Here is a 25,027-nt window from a genome sequence, read left to right on the forward strand (position 1 = left end):
GACAGATTATTTTAAAAATAATCTGTCTCTCTCTCATCTGTCTCTCTGCATGTCGTGTTAAGATTAAGTTAGCCATTGTGCTTTCAATGGGAAAAAGCACTTCCTGAACTATTAATACTCTAAAAGTGTAAGCAGAATGTTTAAATTGCCTGGAAAAAACAATCTGTTCCTTAAAGACCATTTACATACCGGAAATGCACATATAAAGTCGATGTGCTATCTAGAAATAATTTTTATTTATACGTCAAGTCAAATATACTTTGTTAACCTAATTTAAATCACTATGTAAAGTTGGAAGAAATTAAAATGTTGTTTCTTTCAGAACCTTAAAATTGAGACGGGCTTTTCCTCCTAATTATGATTAATTAGTGAGGTTTTATTGTAACAATAAATCACAGGGAAGCTTCTAGTTTCATGGGTGGTTGATGCGATTCTAATCAGGATTGCTGACCTAATGCTTGAGGAAGGATTGGCTGCTTCCGGAAGGACCCATTAATGACTTAGGAAAACAGATGTGCCACTGAGCAATGCTAGTCATGCCAAGGACAGAGTATCCCTGCTTATTCCTCCATCCTTTTTAAAAAAACCAAGGACAAACATTGACCCAGGAGCACTGGATAAACAACCAAACAGCTTAGAGTATCATCAGAGTTTGAAAAAGCCTGCATAGCCAACAGCCAATACCAGTACAATGAGCCTGTTTTCATCTCTCACCCTGCTAGCCAGAACTGACACACCTACAAGAAGCCTTAAACAAAAATAAGAAAGGTAGAGAAAGTGTTGGAAATCCAGATATTTAATGAGGGATCCTTTGGTTGTACACAACAGAAACCCACTGACGCTAGCTTAAGCGAAAAGATTTAAAGGATGCAGCAACATTTCATAGAAGACACAAAGATGCACAGAAGGGCCACCGGAGAGTCTGGACTCAGCAGTCTCATCTGTCTCTGCCTCTCTCATCTGTGTCTCTGCACGTCTCTATTTTTTTCTCCCTGTAAACTGTTTTTCTCTGATTCTCTATGCACTGGGCCAAACTTGGATGTGCCAGGATATTTTGGTCTAAGTACCAACAGAAACTTCCTATCATCTCTCAGATCCAATTCTAAATTTTCAGAAGAGATTATCTGTTATATCAGTGTTTCATTTCAGTAGGGTCACCTATAGTCTGGCGCTGGGGATGCGAATATTACTATAGACGTCGGGGCCACATCTGTGGGTGAAAAGGATGTAGATGTGAGCTGCGCCACCATCCCAAAAGTTATCTACGAACAGTGTCAGGAGTGGCACTCCCCTTTGCAAAAGATCAATCTGGGTGCAAGAAAACGTTCTATCAAGGAATGGGTAATCTCTTATCCAAGAGCAACCATAGATCTTTTACAGGAAGCCTGTTTCAGTATTTCAAAGGAATAGGAATAATCAGATACCTTGTTTGTATTTAAATAGGCTTACCTTATTTCTTTTTAATGACAATATGATACCATGAAGGGGAAAATGGTATTATGCCATTTATTTTCTAAGGGAAAAGGAGATGGCTATCCCGCTCATACAGAGAGAAAATGATAAGAGGTGGTCGTTTGATAAACAGTGGGTCAGGAGGGCTTAATGGTGTGGACAGGAAGGGCCCAAACCCAGCTCCGGTGCTCAGAGTTGCCTCATGGACCTATGATAAATTCACATGCCCTCCTTGGGGGTGCAAGTGACTGCTGCTCTCCCATTGCCCCTACACTCTGTCTCTATTCCAAACCTCACAGTTACACATCCCAGGACATCTCCTCTTCTCTGCCTTTCAGTATTTGTTTTCTTTACTCACGTCTCTTTCATAGTTGTCTTTTCCCACAATCCCTGCCCGTTATGGACACTTGACAAATCCTTTCCTGAATCAGTCCATCAAAGGAGGGATGAAGGGGGTTAACTTAACCCTCCAGTGTGTTCCACAGGCAAGAGGACCCCAAGTGCCACGGCACTGACCACACTCTCATGGAATAAGAAAGCCATGGAAGGAAACTTAGAAACCAACGATCTACTGTGTCCTGCATCCTACTCGAGAAAACTGGGGTTCAGAGAGGGTCACTCAGCTAGTCGTAGGAGACACCAATGTTAGAGCCCAGGTACCTGCCCACACATTGGCATTGCTGGTGAATGTCCAATGTGAAGATTCTCACAGGAGAGAAAAACAGTTCATTCAAAGTAAATAGATTTGGCTTTTGCTGAGGAGAAATCCTAGAAAGTTGCCAGGCTAGTATGTTAAAGCTGCATAGGGAAGTCCCTGGCAGTCTGGGTTCTATCCCTGGTTGGGGAACTAAAATCCCACAAGCTGCATGGCACGGCCAAGAAAAAAAAAAGCAAACGTCCCTTCTACAGGTGGCCTGACTTCTCAGGGTCCCCAGAGGACCACTCCATCTGGGCTTCCTCTCTGTAATAGTGGCCAGTCCCCAAACCCCAAGGCCCAGTTCAATTCCTTGGGCCAAATTCTTCCTGAAATAATGCTTCTTCCCTTGACCCTCATAGTCCTTTACATCTGAATCTCCTTTAAATAGTATTTTTACTATTAATTTTTAAATAGTAATTTCAACTTATTACATCTGAGAGTATAATAGCATCCTTTTAAAAATTTCTGAACTCACAAGATTTCAAGTCTCTCTACCTCTTTTCTAGTATTCTCTTAGCATAATAAGGAGAACAGGCTTTTATTGTATGTTATTGGTTAGGACAGGAGAGAACAGGGGAGAGAGGACCCTGAGTTTGGGTTGCAACTCTCCAACTTTTGAGACCTCTCAATAAGGCACTTAACTTTTCTAAGCTTCAGTTTCCTCATTGTAAAGGGGGACTGTTAGGGAGGTTGAAAGAGCTGCTCTGTACACTTGAAAGCGAATGTGATTCCTAGAGGCAGGAGAAGTTCCCCAAGAGAGTGAAAGAAAAGATTCACCTGCCCCGGATCCTGTCCCTCTTTGTTGGGTTTACTTACTCTCCATCTGTGTTCTTTTTTTTTTTTACATTCTTTTTTTTTTTAATATTCTTTTCCATTATGGTTTATCAGAGGATACTGAATACAATTCTCTGTGTTATACAGTAGGACCTTGTTGTTTATCCATTCTATAAGTTTACATCAGACTCCTCCCCCTTGGCAACCACCAGTCTGTTCTCTATGTCGGTGAGTCTGTGTCTGTTTCATAGATAAGTTCATTTGTGTCACATTTTAGATTCCACATATAAGTAATATCATATAGGATTTTCCTCTTTCTGACTTACTTCTCTTAGTACGATAATCTCTAGTTGCATCCATGTTGCTGCAAATGGCATTATTTTGTTCTTTTTCATGGCTGAGTAGTATTCCATTGTATATATGTACCACATCTTCTTTATCCATTCATCTCTTGATGGATATTTAGGTTGTTTCCATCTCTTAGCTATTGTGAATAGTGCTGCTATGAACATAGAGGTGCATGTATCTTTCTGAATTATAGTTTTGTCTGGATATATGCCCTGGAGTGGGATTGCTGGATCATCTAGTAATTCTATTTTTAGTTCTGTCTGTGTTCTTAATCTCCATCTCCCAATCCTCCAAACTGCTTCCAAAGTTACCTTGATATCATACATTTGATCATGTCACTCACCCCCTTCTCAGCAGTCTTCCAGGTCCTGCTGAATTATCAGTGTTTGAAGCACAGCTAAGGCTTCTGTGGTGGTGGCTACTTAATAATGACACTTGTCATTTGACCTTTGAATGACCTAATGATCCTTGAAGCTATCTGACCACATTTGTCAGGAAGCACACACTGCCCCTCAACGAATTTTACAAAGGTAACATGTTACTGAGAACCTCAGATTAAACATCTCAATAGCAGCACACAAATGATCGTGTTATTATGATTTATGTTTACCTTATACATTTAGGAAAGAACAATGTTTATTTCTTCTTTCCTGATGAACTGACCTATCTTCCACTTAGGATGTCTTTACTAAATTAGTGCTTCTCAAGATATCTCTCCTCTGGAATTGGATTTTATTATTAAAACAGAGTAGACATTTTCCCTTTTTGCTTTTCAGTAACATTCGTAAAAAGTAATGCTCAGGAAGTACTTCTGAATCAAGGATTCTGTCTGCTGAGTTAAAAGATGGTGAAATAATAAGCAAAATAATATTCTATTATTTTTGTCATTTTCCAAATATATTTTCCTTATCTCGCTGCTCTCTCTCCTTCTGTGCCATACTTCCCCATTCCTTCCTCAATGCTCATTACATTTCCTCCCTACATTCTGACGATGATGGGCAATAATGCCTTTTCAGGGTTATGGCTGCACTCATGGTTCACGTTTAGTCATCTGATAACTGATGGCATTTAGTTAACCATTCAGCACGGTGTAAATATGCTCTTCATCTTGTGTAAATCCACACCGGGCTGTATGTACTATACTTGATCTTTTACTCACTTTTTGGCATTAGAGGATCAACAAAGCAGAAACGTGACTTCCCAAAACATGTGCTTCAAAATCAGGAATCATTAAGCAAGGTGTCTATTTAACAAAATATTAAGTTATAAAGAAAGATTTTAAAATGCCCCCTCTTCTCTATTTTTGCTGATTTCACTTAGGAATTAAGGGTCAGATCTGGAGAAACACTGAGATTACCTGAGTACAAGTGGAAAGAGGAAAGATAGCCTTAGGACGACCAATGTTTAGTGCATGAAGTTCAGCTGGGTAGAGTTTTTTTGTTTTTGTTTTTTTTTAATAAATTTATTTATTTTACGCTGCATTGGGTCTTCGTTGCTGCACGCGGGCTTTCTCCAGTTGTGGCGAGCGGGGGCTACTCTTCGTTGTGGTGCGCGCGCTTCTCATTGTGGTAGCTTCTCTTGGTGCGCGGGCTCTAGGCACGCGGGCTTCAGTAGGTGTGGCTCGAAGGCTCTAGAGCGCAGGCTCAGTAGTTGTGGCACACGGGCTTAGTTGCTCCGTGGCATGTGGGATCTTCCCAGGCCAGGGATTGAACCCGTGTCCCCTGCACTGGCAGGCGGATTCTTAACCACTGTGCCACCAGGGAAGCCCCTCGGTAGAGTTTTAAATGTATAAATGAACCAGTGAGTATAAAAGTACTTATCAAACCACTTTTTTTTCCCCAATGAAGGTTTTACAAACACAACTTGCAATATTTTGTGCACTCCTGATTCACAGAGAAGAGGATTACATAATTATCTGCACAGTTTTTAGAATTTCTAGCTGTTTAGATGGATAACTGGAAAAGAAACAATATCTCAGTAATTGGGGATTATACATTAAGGGAAGTTCTAATTCCCTCAGTGATGGTACGGTGTTCCCTTTAATCGGTTTCAATAGGTATGTTAACACATATAGTGATTTATTTAGTAGATATAGCATCTACTTTCTCGAATACTCAAGACATGATGATTATAGCAATATCCTTACAAATATTAACAAGACTACAATGTCATCCAAGCGACATGGCTACTTGTTGAATTCCATAGAGACATGCTTTCAGTGATGCATATATATGCCCTGAGTATAAAACAATTTATATTCATTCTAGAATTCCATTTTCTAATGCCCATTTGCATAGTGTTCTCTACATAGTTTCCCCTTTTTTCAACCTTTCTCTCATCTGATAGTATGCAAATGGAAGTGAGTTGAAAACACTTACAGCAAAACTTGAACATATTAGCACTGATGCTCCTTCCCCCGCCCCCATGGGAAAACAGGTGGTAGCTCTTACACTTTACGTTGAGTTTTAACTATTGTGTTTCTGCTTGGGTCAAAAAGCAAGATGTGGCCAGAAAACACACATCTCTCAAATGTATTTGGTCCAATTATAACAAGAACTAGTAACTAGTAACTTACATGTTAATGTATTATCCATAGACATATCTACAGAGGACACATTTTATTAAAATTAATGAACTGCTGTATACCGATCTATCAACTGCTGTTTGATCATAACCCTCCATAGATATAAAAATTAAATAATTATTTATCATAATTTTTCTGTCTAGGTGTGGTAGTGTTTTCCTTCTTAACGCATCTTTCTTAAGAATTGTCGGGTTTCTTGACTTCAGATATTAATGTCTTTTGATCAGCTCTGGAATATTCTCAGCCATTATCTTCTCAAGTAATGTGTCTCTCTTAGTCTCCATATGGTCTTCTTCTGGACATCCAATTAGACTTATGTTGGACCTCCTCACTCTATTGTTTGTATTTTTAACCCTTATTTCATATTTTCCATCATTTTGTCTCTCAGCGCTGTATTATTAGGAATTTTAAAAGTCTATCATGCTAGTGAGCCATTTAACAAGTCCACTGAGTTTTTTCTTTAGTTATTATATTTTTCATTCCTAGAAAATCTATTGTTCAAATGTTACAGGTCAATATTGTTAGAATCTATTCTTTCAATATATATAATACACTTATTTCATAGTCTATATCTGATAATTCTAATATTGGCAATTTATGTAGATTTTGAAATTCTGCAATTCTTTTCCCTTTCTGACTCTTACGTATGGTCACTTGTTCCTTTACATATTTTGTGAATTTTTATTGGGGGCTCATGTTTTTGGACTTTTACCTGTGGGAATTCTTAGATACCTGGATATAAAGTGTCTTTTTTTCAAGATAATTTTTGTCTTCTGACACTAGGCAGCTGGGGACACTGCCAGTCTGCTACCATTATATAATACTTTTGGCTTTTTGGGGGGGTGGGGGAGAGGGTTTGGATTTTTCCCTACTCCACAATAATATAACTTTAGGCCCCAAGACTATGTGAGTGAAGACACAAGTTCAGACATACTCAGGACATTCCTTTCTTTCATTCTTCTCCACACAGAGCTGAGGTTGAGTCAAGAGCTTTCTCCAAGGGTCCCCCTCTGGTATTTTCCTTGTTCATCCGCTGATGGTGTCAACCTGATTTTGTAGAGGTTATGACTCTACCACTCTACCAATATGACTACCACTCTTCTTGGCACTCAGGATTTACTTCTTCTCCATTGGAGGTGTCTATTAAAATCTCCTGGGCCACAAGGGATGGACAGACACCATTACAGCAAATGATGGGTCTGGCTTTCAGTTATTCCTTGCATTGAAGCTTTCTTGTTTTTTGTTTTTTGGCCTCTGAGAAATTCCTTTGTTTTCCTGTCAGATTAACCAGGCATTACAAAAGATATACATGGTATTTTTAAAACAACCGTTGTTTTTAGCTTTGTTCTCCTGGGAGGGCATTCTCTGAACATCTGTTATGTACTATTTCCATTATTACTTGTTGTTGATTCTTCTAGTTACAGCTATTTAAAAATCTTTGTGAAATTAATAGATAGGGCGCAAACAGAACAGATTTGAGGTTTTCCTAGTGTATTATCTTTAAATATTCCAGATGTGTCTTCACAAATCTCGAAGAATGAAAATAGATGTTTCACCATAAAAAAATTCACATTATGTTGTGCTAGAAATTGAAGTAGCAAATGAACCCTCACCTTCTGAGAAAGAAGTTCATAATCAAAAAACAGAAAACACTACTCTCAGGGATATATGAAGAATAGCCAGCCAAATAGTAATAAGCCATATAAAATAATTCTGTGATATAAATATTAAATTGCAAATAAGAATGAAATGATGTTGAAAGTCTCTTAATGGCTCCCCATTGCTGAATCTTTCTTCTTAAAGTGTAATAGGGGCACCCCCGTGATATGTAATAGGCTTTTGTGGATACCTAAAGCTATAAGTTAAACACAGTCGAAAACATTTTAATTCTGATGGTAATTCAGTTAAATATGATGTTATATTAAATATAACATGGGGGAATTCCCTGGCGGTCCAGTTGTTATGACTTTGCCTTCCAATGCAGCGGGTGTAGGTTCGATCCCTGGTCGGGGAGCTAAGATCCCACATGCCTCGTGGCCAAAAAACCAAAACATAAAACAGAAGCAATATTGTAACAAATTCAATAAAGACTTTAAAAATGGTCCACATCAAAAAAAATCTTCAAAAAAAATAGCATGGTCTAGAGTTCAGGCTTGTATAATTTTAAATATAAAACATTTCAAAGAAAATTCCTACTTGGGGTATTTGTTTGTATCCACAGATGGGGGCATGAATGCATTTGTCTTGCTGAGAGAGATTGTTTAGAATACTCTGGCCTGGAGTTTTAAAAGAACGTTCTCAAGTTGGTGTACACGAGCCTTAAGATTTTGGTCCTACCCCTGTCCCTGTGTTGACCCTTGAATGTTGGGGTGCTCTGGAGTCCGGGGCCACCTTCTCTTCTCAGACATGGGCTACAGTCTCTTTTCTACATCCTCCATAGGTGATTTCATCCAGTCCCATGGCTTTAAATAATATTTATATATTGGTGATCCACTTATCTGTATCAGCAGCCCCTGCCCTGCCCTGATCTCTAGATCCACGTTTCTAATTTCCTTTCTGGCATTGTCTCTTGAATACTGACTAGCCGGTCCACATTCATATCACAAACAGAACTTTTGACTTTCTCAGTTCCTTGCCTTGCTTCCCATTACTCTGTGACTTTGCCTTGTTTACTGTTTATCACAGAACCCACTTTATAAAGTAAGCCCTATGGAAACACAGCCTTCATCTATCATGGCCTTCAAGTTGGTTAGAGCGTAGAAGAACACCTGACAAATAGTAGGGGCCCAATAATTGTTTACTGAAGGAATGGAAATATGAACATCTTCTTCTCTTCTGAAATCATTCCAAATAGCCCTCTCCCTCCCTCCATCTCTTTTTCCCCCAGTTCTGTTTTACTCCGTCAACACTGGTCTACTTTGCCATTTTATAAATGCAATGTGGTCTTTTATAATCCTTTCTTCCCTACCTGGTAAACTCCTATTACCTGGGGGAAGTAGCCTGCTCTGCTTTTTCCATGCACTCATTTCAATGTTGTATATAAATCTATTCAGAGAATTCTATTTTGATCAGATAACCTGGATATCTCAATATGATCTTCCTCAAAGTCAATAACCATGTTTTAGGTTTTGTTTTGCTTGTTTTCTAATTTTCTAGTATTTAGCACAATGCCAGACATAGAGTAGATAGTCAGTGAGTTATTTTTTTAGGTGAGTAAAGGGATTGTAGCAATTATATTATCAGAAAACAACCTAATTACCAAGATCAAGTATTAAAATACTGGCTCAAAAAGGTCTATCTATCGAACATATGTTCAAATGGAACTTCTTAAGTTTATTAATTTCAAAGTAATGAATACATATAATATACCAGCATATTATACATATTCATAATGCATATGATAAGCATATGCAGATATAAGCATGATATGATAAGTATGTCAAATATAAGGATAATATTCCACGGTCTGAATAAATACTTATGTTTAAAAAATTAATTTCCTTTAAAGTCTAACTTGTGTATTTGTAAAGATGAATTATCAAGAAGTACAAAATATAACAATTCTATTCTTGACAGATAACATTCAACTGAAATTTCTTCCATAAGAAAGGATTCTTTACTTGTTTGTGGTTTTCTCTAGTTTATTTTGGTAATGTAAATGTACACTTTGGAAACATGGAAAATAAAATGAACCTGAACCCATTTGAGATTTTTTTCCTGTTGCAAAAAGGCGAGGAAAAAACACAGAGGTAGAGTTTTTGACTTAATTTAAGACCCTAGAGATGATTAACTCAAGAAGCTGTAATAGTTAACCAGGTATAGCAGCATCACCAAGAAGGCCTTTCTTCTGTGAAGGTTTTCAAATTCCCAGACAGTCATCCTACCCATATCTGGCCATGAGCTAAGATGTTTGGTATTATGTGATTATAGAAGAGATAAGTGCCTTGTAGGCAGACAGACAAGTAGAGATTCATGGTAGTTTGCTCCTAAATGGCCACGATCAATGAAACTATTCTTAAGAACATATATGGCATATAATGATATACAGAGATGATTTATTAGCTTGGAAGAATTTTTATAACTATATCCCCAAATAGCAAGGTAACCACAAACTCTTTCATCTATATTAATTCTGATTTTTTTTTCAAATGGCCAAGTTCTGATTGCTTAAATAGACCCAATGGAATAGAAGGATTTTGAAGATAATCTGGCTCATTAGACCTGACAGCTCAAAGTTAGAAGCAATATACACAACAAAGTAAAAATCTGAGCATAGGGAATGAAAGTGAAAAAGTAGCTCAGGTAGTAAAATATTCTATTGAGGTTGGCAAATTTCTCATTTGTGATTGTATACAACCTCTTAAGCTCTTTATAGAAGAAAAACTTCACTGGGACACAGATCTAAATTTTGGAAGGTACTGAATAATACAGATTTGAGAAAAAGATTTGTAAAAATAGTTTGTTACTTTAGGTTTCAACTCTAGCTAAAGGAGAGACAGAAAATCATTTTATGATTTTCTAACTTTATCAAGCTAAGACATATATTTCTTTATCAGGTTCATTAGAGATAAGCAACCAAACATAAACATAATAAGAGATAGTGCTCACAACTTTTCAGTATTAAATGAGCTCTGATTATAATTTAATTACATATATAATATCCAATAAAGAATTAGCACATCCATTGCCCAGTAATCTTGAACTTGGAAGAAGCAAGTAACAGAGAACTAGGAGTGTAGGTTGCATAGCACAAGAGATGTTACATATCAGAGGTCAAAAGGAGTCCATGTCAAGGAAGCAAACATTTGAAGGGAAACTTCATGATGTTCCAGTAGTTTTTGCCTTTTCCATGTAGGCTAAAGGAAAGGGAAAAAAGCACTGAGTTGGAAGACACTGGCTCAAACAGTGCACCTTCAGTCTTGATCAAAAGAAGTAACTCTAGGCTTTTTCCATATGTACCAAAAGAGAGAGATAAATTAGATGATTTTAAAGTTTTTATCCCACTCTAAAGTTCTGAGACTGTTAATTCTTTTTTTCCTCAGTGGCCTATGCTTCTTTGGTACAGGGGCATTTCATTTTTGATCAGACTTGTGAGTTACTGACCCCTCTAGAATAAATTGACTATGTCAAAGTAACTAATAACACACAGATTTACTCAAAGAAAATCCCAGATTAATTTTAAGAGGTGGTCTCATACTCCTTTTCTGACATATTACATTTTAACAGCATCAAGTAAGCAAACGAAATATGGGAATACATGTTATATTTCTTCTCATCTTACTAGGTAGAAGAAGACAAATATAGATAAGATAAATCAAGGAAAGTAAGGCAAACTCTAGAAGAAATTGTTCATTTTCAATATTCACACAGTCATAGTGCATACTGTGTCTAGTTGAAGAAAAAATGCCATTAAGTACTGGTAAGCAGCATTAAGTATGTTTAGATTTTATTTGTAAAACAACTCTCCAAGGTAGGCCATGTGAGTTTCAATGATAGGTTGGAGAGAGACTTGCTGAGCTATACAGATGTGTAATGCATGACTCTGGACTGAACGGTATCAATAAAGAGCCAAAAGTATGATTTCCGTTAACTGTGTGAGCATGTTACCACTGCCTTGTTGAAGAATTACTGTGTACTTGACCTCAACTCTCCTCTAAAGTGAGAGGTGTTGGTCACAAAGGCAACCAGATAAAGGACATACACGATCAGTACAAAACCACTGCTGCTTCTGGAAGGTACTAGACAAAGTGCAGGCCCTACCAGTGGTTGATGACTGTTCACTGGTATTATCAGCTTGTTACATGTAAAAGCAGTCCATTGAGGACACCTTTTAGCAACACTGCCTACCTATAGACGTGATTACCTTCCATATTACTTCCCTGTGCAAAAGTCTAATGTACAAGGGCTTAATGTCACTGTAGTCATCAGCAGTATCCAGAATGAATTTGAATGCTACTAGAGAGAAAACACACTTGTGCTCCAGTTATTAATCTTTTTGACTTACAGAGGCAGACAATACTGGACACCAGGTATCCAGAGACAGTCTCAGTCGATATGTGCTTTGGCAAATAAGATGCACGTGGGGTTACCCCGTGTTCATACAGAAGAGCGTAAGGCATGCAGTCAGGGGTTGATTATGGAGATTTCCTGGCGGGAGTACATGTGTGATATCTGTGAAAAAATACAGTTCCACAGCAACTGAATGTAAACAGAGACCCCATTGTGCTTGACTTAGAGTATTCACGCAGCACATGTGCTCTTGAAAGCTCTGGACACACATTAACTAAGTCATTAATCCTCACCACGACTTCACACCATAAACCACATATTATTATTCTTTAATGGTTGATGAAACTCAGTCAGGAGAGATAATTGCCTTGCTCAAGGCCACGTCGGTAGCCTGTGTTAGAAAAGAATTAGACTTGAGTGATTTTTGGCCTACAGGCTTGTACTTGGACCACCAGGTCACATGAGATGGAAGAGCCTTTCTAGAATTGTACGCAGAGTATTTGTGTTTCTGTGTGTGTGCGCACGCACCCATACACACTCAAGTCTGTAGGCAAGAGTGTACATGTTGGGATTGCAAGGTCCTATATTCAGTGCATCCTTTCATGCCTCAATATTAGAAAAACATTTACAGTATTGTGATATATTTATTAACTCTGAAATTTGTTCTCTTCCCTCTTCATTTCTTTGTTTTGTCTCAGAAACAGCAACCCTGGGCAACAAATCAAAAGGCTGAAAACAGAAGAGCATATTCTGAACTACAAAATGTCACCAGACAGTTATTTTCAGGGACCAGTCCATCCAATCTCAAGGTTTTGATTAATTTTTAATAACTTCTTTGATGAAAGAATTGTTTTTCTGTCTAGAAAGGTGCTTTAGCATAGTGGCGAAGTATGTAGGTTCATGAGTCAAAAGCGCTAGAAGCAGAATTCTGGTTCTACCTTTTTCTGTCTACCTTACGATCTTGGGAAAATAACTGAAACTCTTTGTCTCAGTTTTATCATCTGCAAACTAGGGATGTCAGAGGATTGTTTTAAAGATTATATGAGGTAATATATTTATAATGTGCTTAGAACTGTGCTGGCCACATAGGATGACCTCAATAAAGGTTGAAGTCTATCATCATCATCATTACAAATGTACAGGAGACAGAAGATATTTTTTCAAACCAAGATAGTGGTCAGTGCTCCTGCCACTTCTGAAAAAAATGCTTTCCTTTATTTAGAAGAGTTAAGAGGCTACATAAATGAATAAAATCAGGACAGGACAATTTGAGGGAATATACCTAAACAGAATTCAGGGGAGTACAGAAAACTCGGGAAGAAATGTCACATTCTCAGATGCTGACTCGTACCCTGATTCTGAATAAAATTGTTGGTACATCTCAACACACACTTCAACATTCATCTTCCATGTGGACAGTTTTCATAATGAAGAAAGTTCTTCATGGTGAAAATTAGATATTAATGCTGTTGTCCTAAAGTCTGTTGATTGCCAAGCTTTTCTATTCTAGGGGCCAATACGGACTATTGGCTCAGAATGAAAAGCACACCAACATCACAGTGATGTGGTTACTCACATCAATAAACTTGGATGAATTGTACCTTCAAGCTGGAACAGACAAAGATAACTACATCAGGTAAATAAAGCACACAGATCTACTGCTTATATATAGAAAATAACCCCCATGTATTTAGGTCTCAAAATAATTGAAGAAAACGTCTTAGAAATTAAAAATATGATGATGATCAAACTTAGAAGAACTGAAAGGTAAGGTCGAAAAAAATCTAGAAAACATAAAAAGACAGAGATAAAAAATATAAGGGAAAGATAAGTATGAGAAAATTGATACAGTAGATTTAACAGCCAACTCATAGGAGATCCACAAAGAGAAAATTAGAGCAAATACAGAGGAAGACATTATCAAAGTAATAATAAAAAAGAATTCCCAGAACTGAAGACTATTACTTTTTAAATTGAAAGGGTTCATCAAATATCCAGTAAAAGTGAACGAGAAGAACCCCACACTTTTAAATACTTCAGAGAAATTTCAGAACATCAAGGATAAAGAGGATATCCTCAAAGCTTCAAGAGAGAGAAAAAAATCACCTACAAAGGAATGTATGAACGACATGGGACTTCTCATCAACACTTCTTGATCCTGAAAGGTTATGGAGAAAAGCCTTTAATATTATGGGGGGAAAATTATTTTGGGTCTAAAATTCTATGCCTGTCCCAACTACTGTTGAAGAGGGAAAAGAGAGTAAGGATATTTTTTAGACATGTAAAAACTTGGAAAGTTTACATCCATTTAGCTCTTCTTAGGAAGTATTTCGGGAATGTGCTCCAGAAGAGAGACCTGTCCAGGGGTTCTGAAAATCAGTCAGGAAAAAGTAGGGCAAAAGGACTGAGACAAGTATCTGAAAATGAGTTTTATAAACAGGATCAGATCCATTTGTCCTTGGGAGAATCGGAAATGCTGAGGAGAGAAGACTAAAAAGAGTTTTAAGGCTGTAAGAGAAAATGATGACAGCACACTTTTTGGCTTAGCAATGAAAATATTTATGAACTCTTATTAGTTATACACTTTATTGATTTTCAACTTTTAGAATTAGCCTATAGATAAACCATGAATTATGATAATGAAAAAATAACTGTTATCAACCTTTTTAATAAGAAAACAAAAGTACAGAAGATAAAATTTAAGAGGTAGAGAGGGGGGCATAGAAAAGAAGTAAAGGGAAAGCTCACTGCACTAATTTAAGGAATAAACTAAATGAGAGGCTAACTTTTTTTTTTTTTAAGTTAAAAAGGTACCAGAATACACATACATTACCAAACAAATTACACAAGGGAAAAAAGGAAGTCAGGTCCATGAGAACTTACATAAAGAGACTAAACTAAACCTTGTGGATCACATGAAATAAACATTCTAAAGAACGAACACTAAGGTCCTATCGCCATGGGTAAGAATGCATACCAACTCAACACAACCTAAGACAGCATGACTATTATTTGGATTTCTTGATCTTATAATAACCACTTTAAGTAAAAGCCTAATACAACATGACTATCCTATAAAGAGAGCCTTAGCCCTGTTCTCCAACAATTATAGATTTCTATTGGTTCTGTATGATATGACGTGTGGCCATGAAAAAAGGATTCTGATTAAAAAGAAAAACAAATATACATTCTGATGAGTATTGTTGTTCCAAATAATCCAGTCCTGCTGCCAATTTCAAAATTCTTCAAGTTTTCCTTTTGGACAGCCTAGATCCTCCTCTCAGGGAGACTCAAAGGAAATACCACCATATTATTTTTTAATCGGCCCCCAGTTTATTTTTTACAAAAACGTGCATTATCTATATGGACCTTGTACCTTGATAATCATTCTTGGTTTCAAATAACTTTTAACTAACCCCCAAACCAAATTTGTTATTAAAGAAAAACTATTTTCACGCACTAAGTCCATTCAAACCCCATAGGTTGCTGAAAGAAGATCAGTATTTTGAGTAATCTTCGGGATAAGCATTTAGCCTTAGATTGTTTGTTTAAAAACTCCCTCCCCAGTATACCCGACACAGACACAGATATATATATATATATACCATATAAATGTTTGGACACTCTTCAGATTGAGGGGATTGACATTCCTTTTTAGAAGAATTTTTTAGACTATTATAACATCAAAGAGAACTTTCCTTTTAGGCAGCTGAAATTCAGCCTATTAAGCATTTTAAAGTCCTTCAGTGCTCACTGTATGTGTCTTTTATAAAGCATTTTGGTTAACGAAATAGTTTTTGTACAAACACTTCATTGATCACAGGGGATAAACCAATAATAAGCCACATCAAGGAAAAAATTTTAAATTTCCAGACAGCAATTTGCATCCTTAAAATAGCACCTGGCACAAAAATGTATAACTGCATATTCATTGGTAACAGTTTTTAATAGAGAAGAGGTCAGGATTAAAATTATACAATGAACTTATTTTTTTCTACAAAATAAAAACTTCTATTTATAAGAATGAGTATATTAGAACAATTTTTTATTTTAGTATAAAATCACAGGGCTAAAAATATTACATTTTTGATAGAGAGTTCAAAATGTATTAAAATAACTATTATAAATGTTGTTTAGTGATTGAATATGTGGCTCTTGGTATAATGAAGGAAATTATGATATTTTAAACTATGATTTCATTGCCCTCTGTGATTATATACACAAAAACAACAGATGGCTTTATTTGGTTGCTCCATTTCTCAATTCCATGTCAAAAACTCAACAATATTCTTGCTCAGTGAAACATTCTAATAATCACCTGAGAAGACTCATTTAAATGCTTCCGGTAACAACGTTAGCAGAGATTTTTGTCATGCTTGGCCAGGAACCATATCGTTAGATTATCATTTCAGATACAAGTTCATTTTTCAAAGAGACTGCAAAAAACTAAGCATGTAAAAATTCTTTTGCTAGTTAATGATGTGTTTTTAGAACGTATTATTTCTTCTTTTGTTTCTTTTCATATAGATAACCAATAAAAAAAGAAACTTCATGTGTATATAACTGGATTAAGAAAGACTGAAACACAACCAAGAGTAAAATCTCTCATTCTCGAAGAGAAGGGAAAGCAATCAGTTTTTCTTTGATCATTCCTTAATTAACGAAAGAAAGTTCTAATACCTCCATCTTCCTAATTATTGGTTATTTTAGCAATGCACTCTAGGATTTTAGAAAATGCCACGCTCACACAGATAAGTTTTTGAAACCATAAAGAGTCTCACTCAAGTTACGTGGCAGTATTATTAAGAAAGAAGTTTCTAAGCCTAAACTGACAAAAGCAGCTGATTTAAAACATTACCTTTGTGTGGCGAAGTCTTCCGCTGGGCAGGAGTGGCTGCCGTTTGCACCTGCTGCTGTTTGACCAAATTTCCTTCTCTTCCAGTTTTCAAAATCTTCTCCCCTAAGCTGTTTTTTTTCTGTTTGCTGTTTAAATCATCCCTTCTAGATGTTGGCAGCTTAGAAACTGCATTAGCAAAGAAAGGTCTAGCCAAGCGAGAGGGTTTGGACATTTTAAACAGCAGAAGAAAAAAAAAAAACAAACAACAATAAAAAGAACCAACCCCAGAATGCTACCTGCTGGGGCACAGCTTCTAAAAAATCCTTTGAGCGTCACTTTTCAGCTGCCACAGTTAACAGTATAAAGTGCTGCTGGATGGAAAGTGCTGGGCTTGCCACCTGGATTTCTTCTAAACAAAAAGCCATCATGCAGTCACAAAGCCCATTTACTTGACCTGTGGAATGTACATGTGTGTTTCGAAGATGCCGGTGACAGTTTTGCAATGGTACATGCTCCAACTCAGAGTGAACGGCAGATGCTGGAAGAGGGAATGTAAAACAGACACACACACACACACACACACACACACACAACTTCCTAGCATGCACAGACTGGATGACACCGGACAGCTCAGAAGTGGAAAAAGAATGTAAATATCACCCCACCCACTCAGGTACAATATATGAAAATAAGCCAGATGTGCAGGGATTTGTTTTTTTTTTTTTTAACATCTTTATTGGAGTATAATTGCTTTACAATGGTGTGTTAGTTTCTGCTTTATAACAAAGTGAATCAGCTATACGCATACGTATATCCCCATAGATATGCAGTTTATATTACGATGAAGTGCATACCACGTTCAGTTTCCAGGCATTAGTTCAAGCAAATATTTCCTTACTTTAGCACATTTCTATATTATATTCCAAGGGCTGACCATATAATGAAGGCCCACCTACAAATTACTTCTGCTGTTTACAGAACTCATGTAGCACCGTGGAAAAGAGAGAAAACAGAAGAATGTAATTTCCATACCTGTTTGGGCTGCCATGGGATACCTACTAATTCATGATAAGGGGAGTTATGTGTCAGTGAGATGTGGTGTGGTGTGTGTCTGTGTGCGCGTGTGTGTATGTGTGAGGTTGGGGGGGGGGCGTCTGAGGAAAAGATATAAATTATTTTACCTTTTAAAGAGTTTAGACTTCATTCTAATGAACAAATGAATACTTGTAATTACCGTGTTTTCTGAAAGACCAATAGTAGTGATATAAAAACAAAGTGTGTTCAAGGGGTCATATTTTCCTGAGGCTGAAGACATTCCTTCCACCAACTGAACACACAGCCTGTATCAGGGGCACACAACCCTTTCCCCACTAAGGGCAACCATTTTCCTCTTAGTTTCCCATGTCAGAGATTTTTATGACTGGGGTTAAGCTGTTTCCAACCTCAATTATTCTGTTTTCCCTTAGGGAGAGTCTACACAAACTTTCTATGAACTATAAAAAGATTCTGGGAATATGTGATCACACTACTCCATTCCCAGTGTAAATACCATGCTATTCCCCATTTATAGTTGATTAATGCTCAGCTACTTAGCACTTTTCAGAGGCAGAATTATGAGCTGGAAAGAGTATAAATTTTGGAATCAACTGGACCTAAAGTTACCTCTAAATTCTAAATGTGGGCCTGGCCCTGGGCAAGTTGGGTTTTTTTTCATCAATAAAATTGTGATAGTAATTCAACCAAAGTGACAAATCTGCACCTTGTCTGTCTGGCACATGATAGCACCCAATAATTGTGAATTTCCTTGTTGTGTCCTTCTAAAAGTTTACAGTTTTAATGATTCCCAACAGGTCTAGTACAGCCTTATAAAATATGAGAGCTACAAAATCAAATCCTTGACCCAGACCAGAGAGACCACTGTGAGATTACATTCCTGATTTCCAACCCGTAGATCTGGAAGAAAGCAATGTGAGAGAAGACCCTTGATAATATGAGAAATGCGTCCTGTCAACAAAATGAGCTACTCACTACATTTGCAAATACTGTGCTATCATAAAATCCATCTCTTTAAATACCAGAAAGTATAACTACCAAATTTAAGTGACCCCTTTACTCTTTATAATTCTGTCCAAATAGGATAGTTCCATGCTCTAATTTATCCACATTATCTTTTACTTCTGCCTGAGAACCACTGCTTTCTTAGGCCTCTGTGGGTTTCTTCATTTTCTTCACCAGCACTAGCAGTCAGCTTTTTTTTTTCAAGAACAGATTTCATAAGGAAACTGACTCTGACCACATCATAGACAGTCAAGTGGAGAACATCAGAGTTGAGACATAGGATCTGGCAGTCAGAAAAGTTCACTCACCAGCCAAGTGACCACTCTTAAGGCCAGGCTCACATTTTAAAACATGCCTCAGGGCTTCCCTGGTGGCACAGTGGTTAAGAATCTGCCTGCCAATGCAGGGGACACGGGTTCGAGCCCTGGTCTGGGAAGATCCCACATGCCGCGGGGCAACTGAGCCCGTGAGCCACAACTACTGAGCCTGCACGTCTAGAGCCTGTGCTCCGCAACAAGAGAAGCCAGGACAATGAGAAGCCCGCGCACCGCGATGAAGAGTGGCCCCCGCTCGCCGCAACTAGAGAAAGCCCGCGCACAGAAACGAAGACCCAACACAGCCAAAAATAAATAAATAAATTAATTAATTAAAAAAAAAAATCATACCTCAGAACCATGACCGACAATGACTTATCTTGGACCCTGAGGTGTGCAAAGCACATGGCTGCTGAAGACCTATGGTGCATGGCAGTGACGGTAGCCTGGGCAGCTGGCTGGAAGGATAAGGACGAGGAAAGAAGCGTAATGTCATCCTAACACCACTGGAAGCAGGTGGTTTACCTGTGTAACGTGGAGAGAAGCATTTCCGAGGAATGGAATTACGGCTCATTACAGTGCACTTTCATTCTCTGGGAGAGCCCAGTATAATTAGACACATTTTATGAAGGAGAGAGAAAACACAAGGTCAGCTATGGAGCAGGCTACTTGTACAGGCGGGGATTGCATTAGTCAGGTTCTCCTGAGAAACAGAACCAATAGGACCCATCTATCTATCTATCTATCTATCTATCTATCTATCTATCTATATCTATCTATCTATCTATCCTTTAAACATATTACACATACACACACACGTACGTATATGTGTGTGTATATATATAAAAAATATACACCCCCCCAAAAAATATACACCCTACTTATATATATATTTAGATCTATCTATCCATCTATCCTGTTAAACATATATACACACACAATATATGTATGCATATCTGTATATATATAACATACGTCCTATTTATATGTGTATTTGTATCTAACGATCCTGTTAAACATATACACACACATAAGTATGTATGTGTGTGCGTATATATATATAAAACATACATCCTACGTATATATATATATATTTATATCTATCCTGTTAAATATACACACACATATATATGTATGTATATGTGTATATACATAACAAACATCTTATTTATGTATATATTTATATCTGTCTATCATTTTCTATTGGTTCTGTTTCTCTGGAGACCCCTGAGAAAAAATGTGTATGTATGTGTGTGTTTGTATATACACACATACACACACACACACACACACAGACATATATATATATATATATATATATATACACACGTACATCCCTGAGGCTCCCTCCATCTCAGGCCCAGGGGATGCAAATGGTGCAGAACACCCAGGAGGGGTTCCAAGAAGTTTACAAAAGTGATTCTCAAGTGACTCTGAGGCGCAGCAGGCTTCGGAGCCGTGCTAGGGCATCTCCCTTCCCTGTGCCCAGACCACGCTTTTCTTGGCTGCCCTCCGGATGCTGCTGCACCTCAGCGGGGAGGGCCACCTGCAGGGATGTTTGCTGCTTTTGCTCCTTCCATTTTTAGAGACCACCTGTCATGAGCAGGTCACCTGGTGGGTCCCTTATGGGGGTTCCAGGGAAACTGTCTGAGAACACCAAACCAATTTCACTTGTCAAGTAATCAGAGTTTCAGTAAACATACTCGGTTTCAGCTGTAATACTTGTCTTACCTTGTCACTCAGACAATAGACTTCACATGTCTGCAGGAAAAATGCATCCATTTAAATAGCATCAGGGGGCTTCCCTGGTGGCACAGTGGTTAAGAATCCGCCTGCCAAGGCTGGGGACATGGGTTCAAGCCCTGGTCTGGGAAGATCACACACGCCGCGGAGCAACTAAGCCCATGTGCCACAACTACTGAAGCCCGTGTGCCTAGAGCACGTGCTCTGCAACAAGAGAAGCCACCTCAATAAGAAACCTGCGCACGGCAACAAAGAGTAGCCCCTGCTCACCACAACTAGAGAAAGCCCGCACGCAGCAACAAAGACCCAACGCAGCCAAAAATAAATAAATAAAATAAATAAATTTATTTTTAAAAAATCAACAACATTAGTTCATCCACAAGATCAATATTTTAAAGCACACTGAGGAACACCACATGGTTCAATATCTTTCCTCTCTACTCACTGGAAGTGTCCTGGGATGCTTTGTCAGTTTGTATATATCAAACCCTCAGGCCATCATAAAGTCTGGTCAACAATGGTGGTATATTTTTACTTTAAACCAAGAAAATAAGTGAAAGCTGACACAGAAGCATTTGCTTGCCCATGCAACCCCAAACCAGCCCAACAAAACCCTTATAAAAATGGAAGATGGAAATTAAGAGCAGAGGTTTTATTAATTTTTTTCTCTCTTTGCCTCATTTCAAAAAAGGATCTTAGTTGACTTACAAAATACATACACTACTAGACGGAAGTTAATGTGAAGTTAAAATAAGAAATAAATAATAATAGAGGCTGGAAGAAAAGTCAGAACATGGAAATATATTTCCACGCTTCAGACAGATAGCAAATTTGGCTCTGAGATTCCTAGCACAAAAGGGAAAAGGGAAAGAGGAAAATTTGTGGTCTATGTTATTTTATCATTGTTTGATTCCAAAGTTAGGTAGTTGCCATTGGATCACAAGGATCCTTGTTTGAATTGTGAGTGACCTCAGGGCAAAGACCAGCCCATACAGAACAAACCTTCCCTTTCTCTGGGAAATAGTACTCATCTATCAGCTTGTTCCAAGAAAGCTCCTTTAATCTACAGTAGACAATTTCTCTCCTGTGATCAACAGGCAACTTGTCCATCTACTCCAGATCCTAACAACACTTCCAGACTAAGATCATTCCCTAGCTGAGTTTTTGGACTCAGGCTTACTTTGAATTCTTGGGCTTTATTCCCACTTGTTTCCCACAATGACCTAATCACAGCACTGGTCAACACTCTGGACCTTGATGTTAGCTTTCTACTTAAGACTCTTTGTAACAAACTTCTTACATGTACTGATGATGACCTTGACCCCCCAGGCACTCTAGATTTTCTCCCTGAGTCTCACAATCTCACTGTCAGTACCTCTGGGATTGACTAATAATCCTCTTCAGAAAGACGTTTTCTTCCTTTTCTAAAATTCCCTATTTTAAACTAGCCACTGCCACTCTTTCAGTATGAGAACATCTTACTGAACCATTGTTAGTGTTATCACTAAAAGTTCATCACTAGTGTTCATTGTACTTTTGCTCTTCCCAGACCCCCTCCCCACATATATCTTTATTTAGCTTCACATCTGGGTGCCTCTAGCTCCGCCCACTCCCCTAAAAATCCACATTCTGCTGACATTAATTCCTCACGAAAGAGACATCATTATGATGTTTGGAGAACGGGGCTTGGGTAAACCGGCCAGCTCTTCCCAGGAACTCTCTTCCTCCTGGCTCTGACCCTGTGCTATAGCTCCTGAATTCTGATTTTGTAACCACCCAAATCCCTCCTATAGGTTTTGAACAAACTTTCTCTTGTTTTGACATGGAAATTGAGATCATCCATAAGGGAATACTCTCCCTCATTTCTTCATGATCCATAAGAGATGTCTTGCATGATGAGAGTTCTGTGTCCTGTCTAACTGAGGTTCTCCCCTTGATCTGGAGACTTGTATCGGCCCTGGCCACCTTCCCAGGCAGCCACACTGCCTCAGAAGTTGGAATGATTAATGTCTTCCCAGTGCACCTTGGAGTTGGAGTTGCAGACAGGGACTGAGTTATCCCAACCTGCAGGATGTCCCTTGGGTAGGTGAGAAATTGTAGATGACAATGCATGTCCAATTCAGAGGGTAAAGGCAACAGGTCCCCCAAGACAATAGAGATGCCTCCCAAGATGAAAATACTACAGGCTGCTACAGGACCCTGGCTCTCCTTGAGAGAGTAATGATCATTAATAGTGATTGTTAACACTTATTGTGCATTTTTTATATACACAACACTGCTCTAAGTCATTTATCCCTCACAGTCACCCTAAGAGGAAGAACATGGAGAAAACTGATGACAGATGTTAGGGTTTCCTGAGCAACACTTTCGTCGGACAAACATGAACATCCCTGGTCTCTGGACCACCATGTTTATGGCCGATTTGGTGTGTGTTCTCATCCCCATTTTACAGATGAGTAAACTATGGCACTCAGAGTCCTAGAAACTCACCTCAAATCTCACAGATTGAAGGTACCGAAGCTGAGATTTGAATGCAGTCTGGCCTGAGAGTCTGCCCTCAGCTCTAGACATCAAAAAGTCTGATTGTAATTCACACTGCACAGCAAGTGTGAACATTCAGTGCTTGTTTAGTCACAGCGGTGACCTGGGAAAAGTGCCTCTGTCCTCTTAGATGTCGTGCCAAACCCCTGAATGCACCGCAAGCCCGTAGCTGCAAGAGTTCCCGCAGAGAATGTGTGCCTGAGTCTGGAGTCATGGGGGTCAAGCAGTTCCAGGCTGGAAGCACAGATCCTGCATTGGGGAGTGGACGGGAGAGCGGCCGCCTGGAAGGTGTGAGTGAGGAGCTTCTGAGGTGGAGCCAACAAGCCCATGGAGAAGGTTGGGGGAGAAGGAACTTGAGGGGGCAGCGCGCTCTCCCAAGGAGGAGAGGTGCCTGGGTACCAGCGCCTCCCAGGCGTCTTGCCCTTTCCTGTCCCTGCCTCCTGATCTTGCTCTCTGGCCACATGTCAAGCAGAACAACTTGGTAAGATTGGTCTGCCTTCTGAGCTCACCCTGCCTACAGAAACACCCCCATTTGCTGTGTCGCCAGAGAGAAGTCACTTCACCTCTCACAGCCAAATCACCTTGAAAAAGGTCTCCTAGTATCTGTTCTGTTTCTATCACAGGGCTGTTGCAACGATCAAGTAAGATAATGAATATGAAAGTACTTTGACAATTGTAAAATAACACATGAATTAAAGGTAATAATTTTTGTGGATGTAAATGACGAATTTTCCTATTTGTCCTTCCTGAAGACTACTTAGGTATCCCAGCAGAGCCTTTCATATAGCAGCGGGTCAGCAGACTTTTTCTGTAAGGGGCCAGACGGTAAACATTTTCAGCTTTGAGAGCCGTATGATCCTTGCTGGAACTATTCAACTTTGCTATCAGAGTGTGAAAGCAGCCATTGACCAAACATGAGTGATTGGGCAAGGCTGTGTTCCAATAAAACTTTATTTATAAAAACAGGTGTGGGCTTCCCTGGTGGCGCAGTGGTTGAGAATCTGCCTGCTAATGCAGGGCACACGGGTTTGCGCCCTGGTCTGGGAAGACCCCACATGCCGCGGAGCAACTGGGCCCGTGAGCCACAACTACTGAGCCTGTGCGTCTGGAGCCTGTGCTCTGCAACAAGAGAGGCCGCGATAGTGAGAGGCCCGCGCACCGCGATGAAGAGTGGCCCCCGCTCGCCGCAACTAGAGAAAGCCCTAGCACAGAAACGAAGACCCAACATAGCAATCAATCAATCAATAAATAAATCTTTAAAAAAAACAACAAACAGGTGTGACAAGAGTTACCTGTTATTTGCTGATCTCTGTTCTATAGCAGCCAATTAACCGTCTGTGAATGACAATATCATTCTGAGTCCTGTCTCCTTGACTAAAACCTGCTTTATGGATTCCTTGCCTCATTCTACGTCTAACTGAACACACTGTGCTCTGGCTCCAAATCTAGATGTGAACAATTTCTCAAATTACCTCCCTCTAGTTAGACCTTACATCACATTCAGGGACTCAAGGTAAGTCTCACGATGGTCTCCATGAACAGCCAATATTGATTCTAACAATGACAAAACACAGGACCAGGAGTAACACCCACCATTTTGGCCAGCTGGATTCTACCATGCTTTGCCATTTGGTACCAATAGTTAATTTATATAGGTTGCTAGATGTATG

The 25,027-nt window shown here is 38.8% G+C and overlaps 1 protein-coding gene across 15 annotated transcripts in view; it reads right to left on the reverse strand.

Moving 5' to 3' along the window:
- The window catches only part of KIAA1217 (KIAA1217 ortholog), a 494,732-nt gene that overhangs the window by 436,298 nt on the left and 33,407 nt on the right, over positions 1–25,027 (reverse strand). For 4 of the 15 annotated variants that reach the window (XM_059910895.1, XM_059910930.1, XM_059910903.1 and 1 more), the window contains exon 1: positions 16,723–16,946. The exons of 1 other annotated variant lie outside the window; for it this stretch is intronic. In XM_059910895.1, coding sequence (XP_059766878.1) covers positions 16,723–16,933 — 211 coding nt within the window. In that variant the 5' untranslated portion in view covers positions 16,934–16,946. Of the gene's footprint in view, positions 1–16,722; positions 16,956–25,027 lie in introns of those variants that run through there. 10 more of the 15 variants (XM_059910879.1, XM_059910920.1, XM_059910864.1 and 7 more) reach the window with 6 other exon arrangements.

This window comes from Balaenoptera ricei, chromosome 2 (genome assembly GCF_028023285.1).
Source record: "Balaenoptera ricei isolate mBalRic1 chromosome 2, mBalRic1.hap2, whole genome shotgun sequence".
NCBI classification, from domain to species: Eukaryota; Metazoa; Chordata; class Mammalia; order Artiodactyla; family Balaenopteridae; genus Balaenoptera; species Balaenoptera ricei.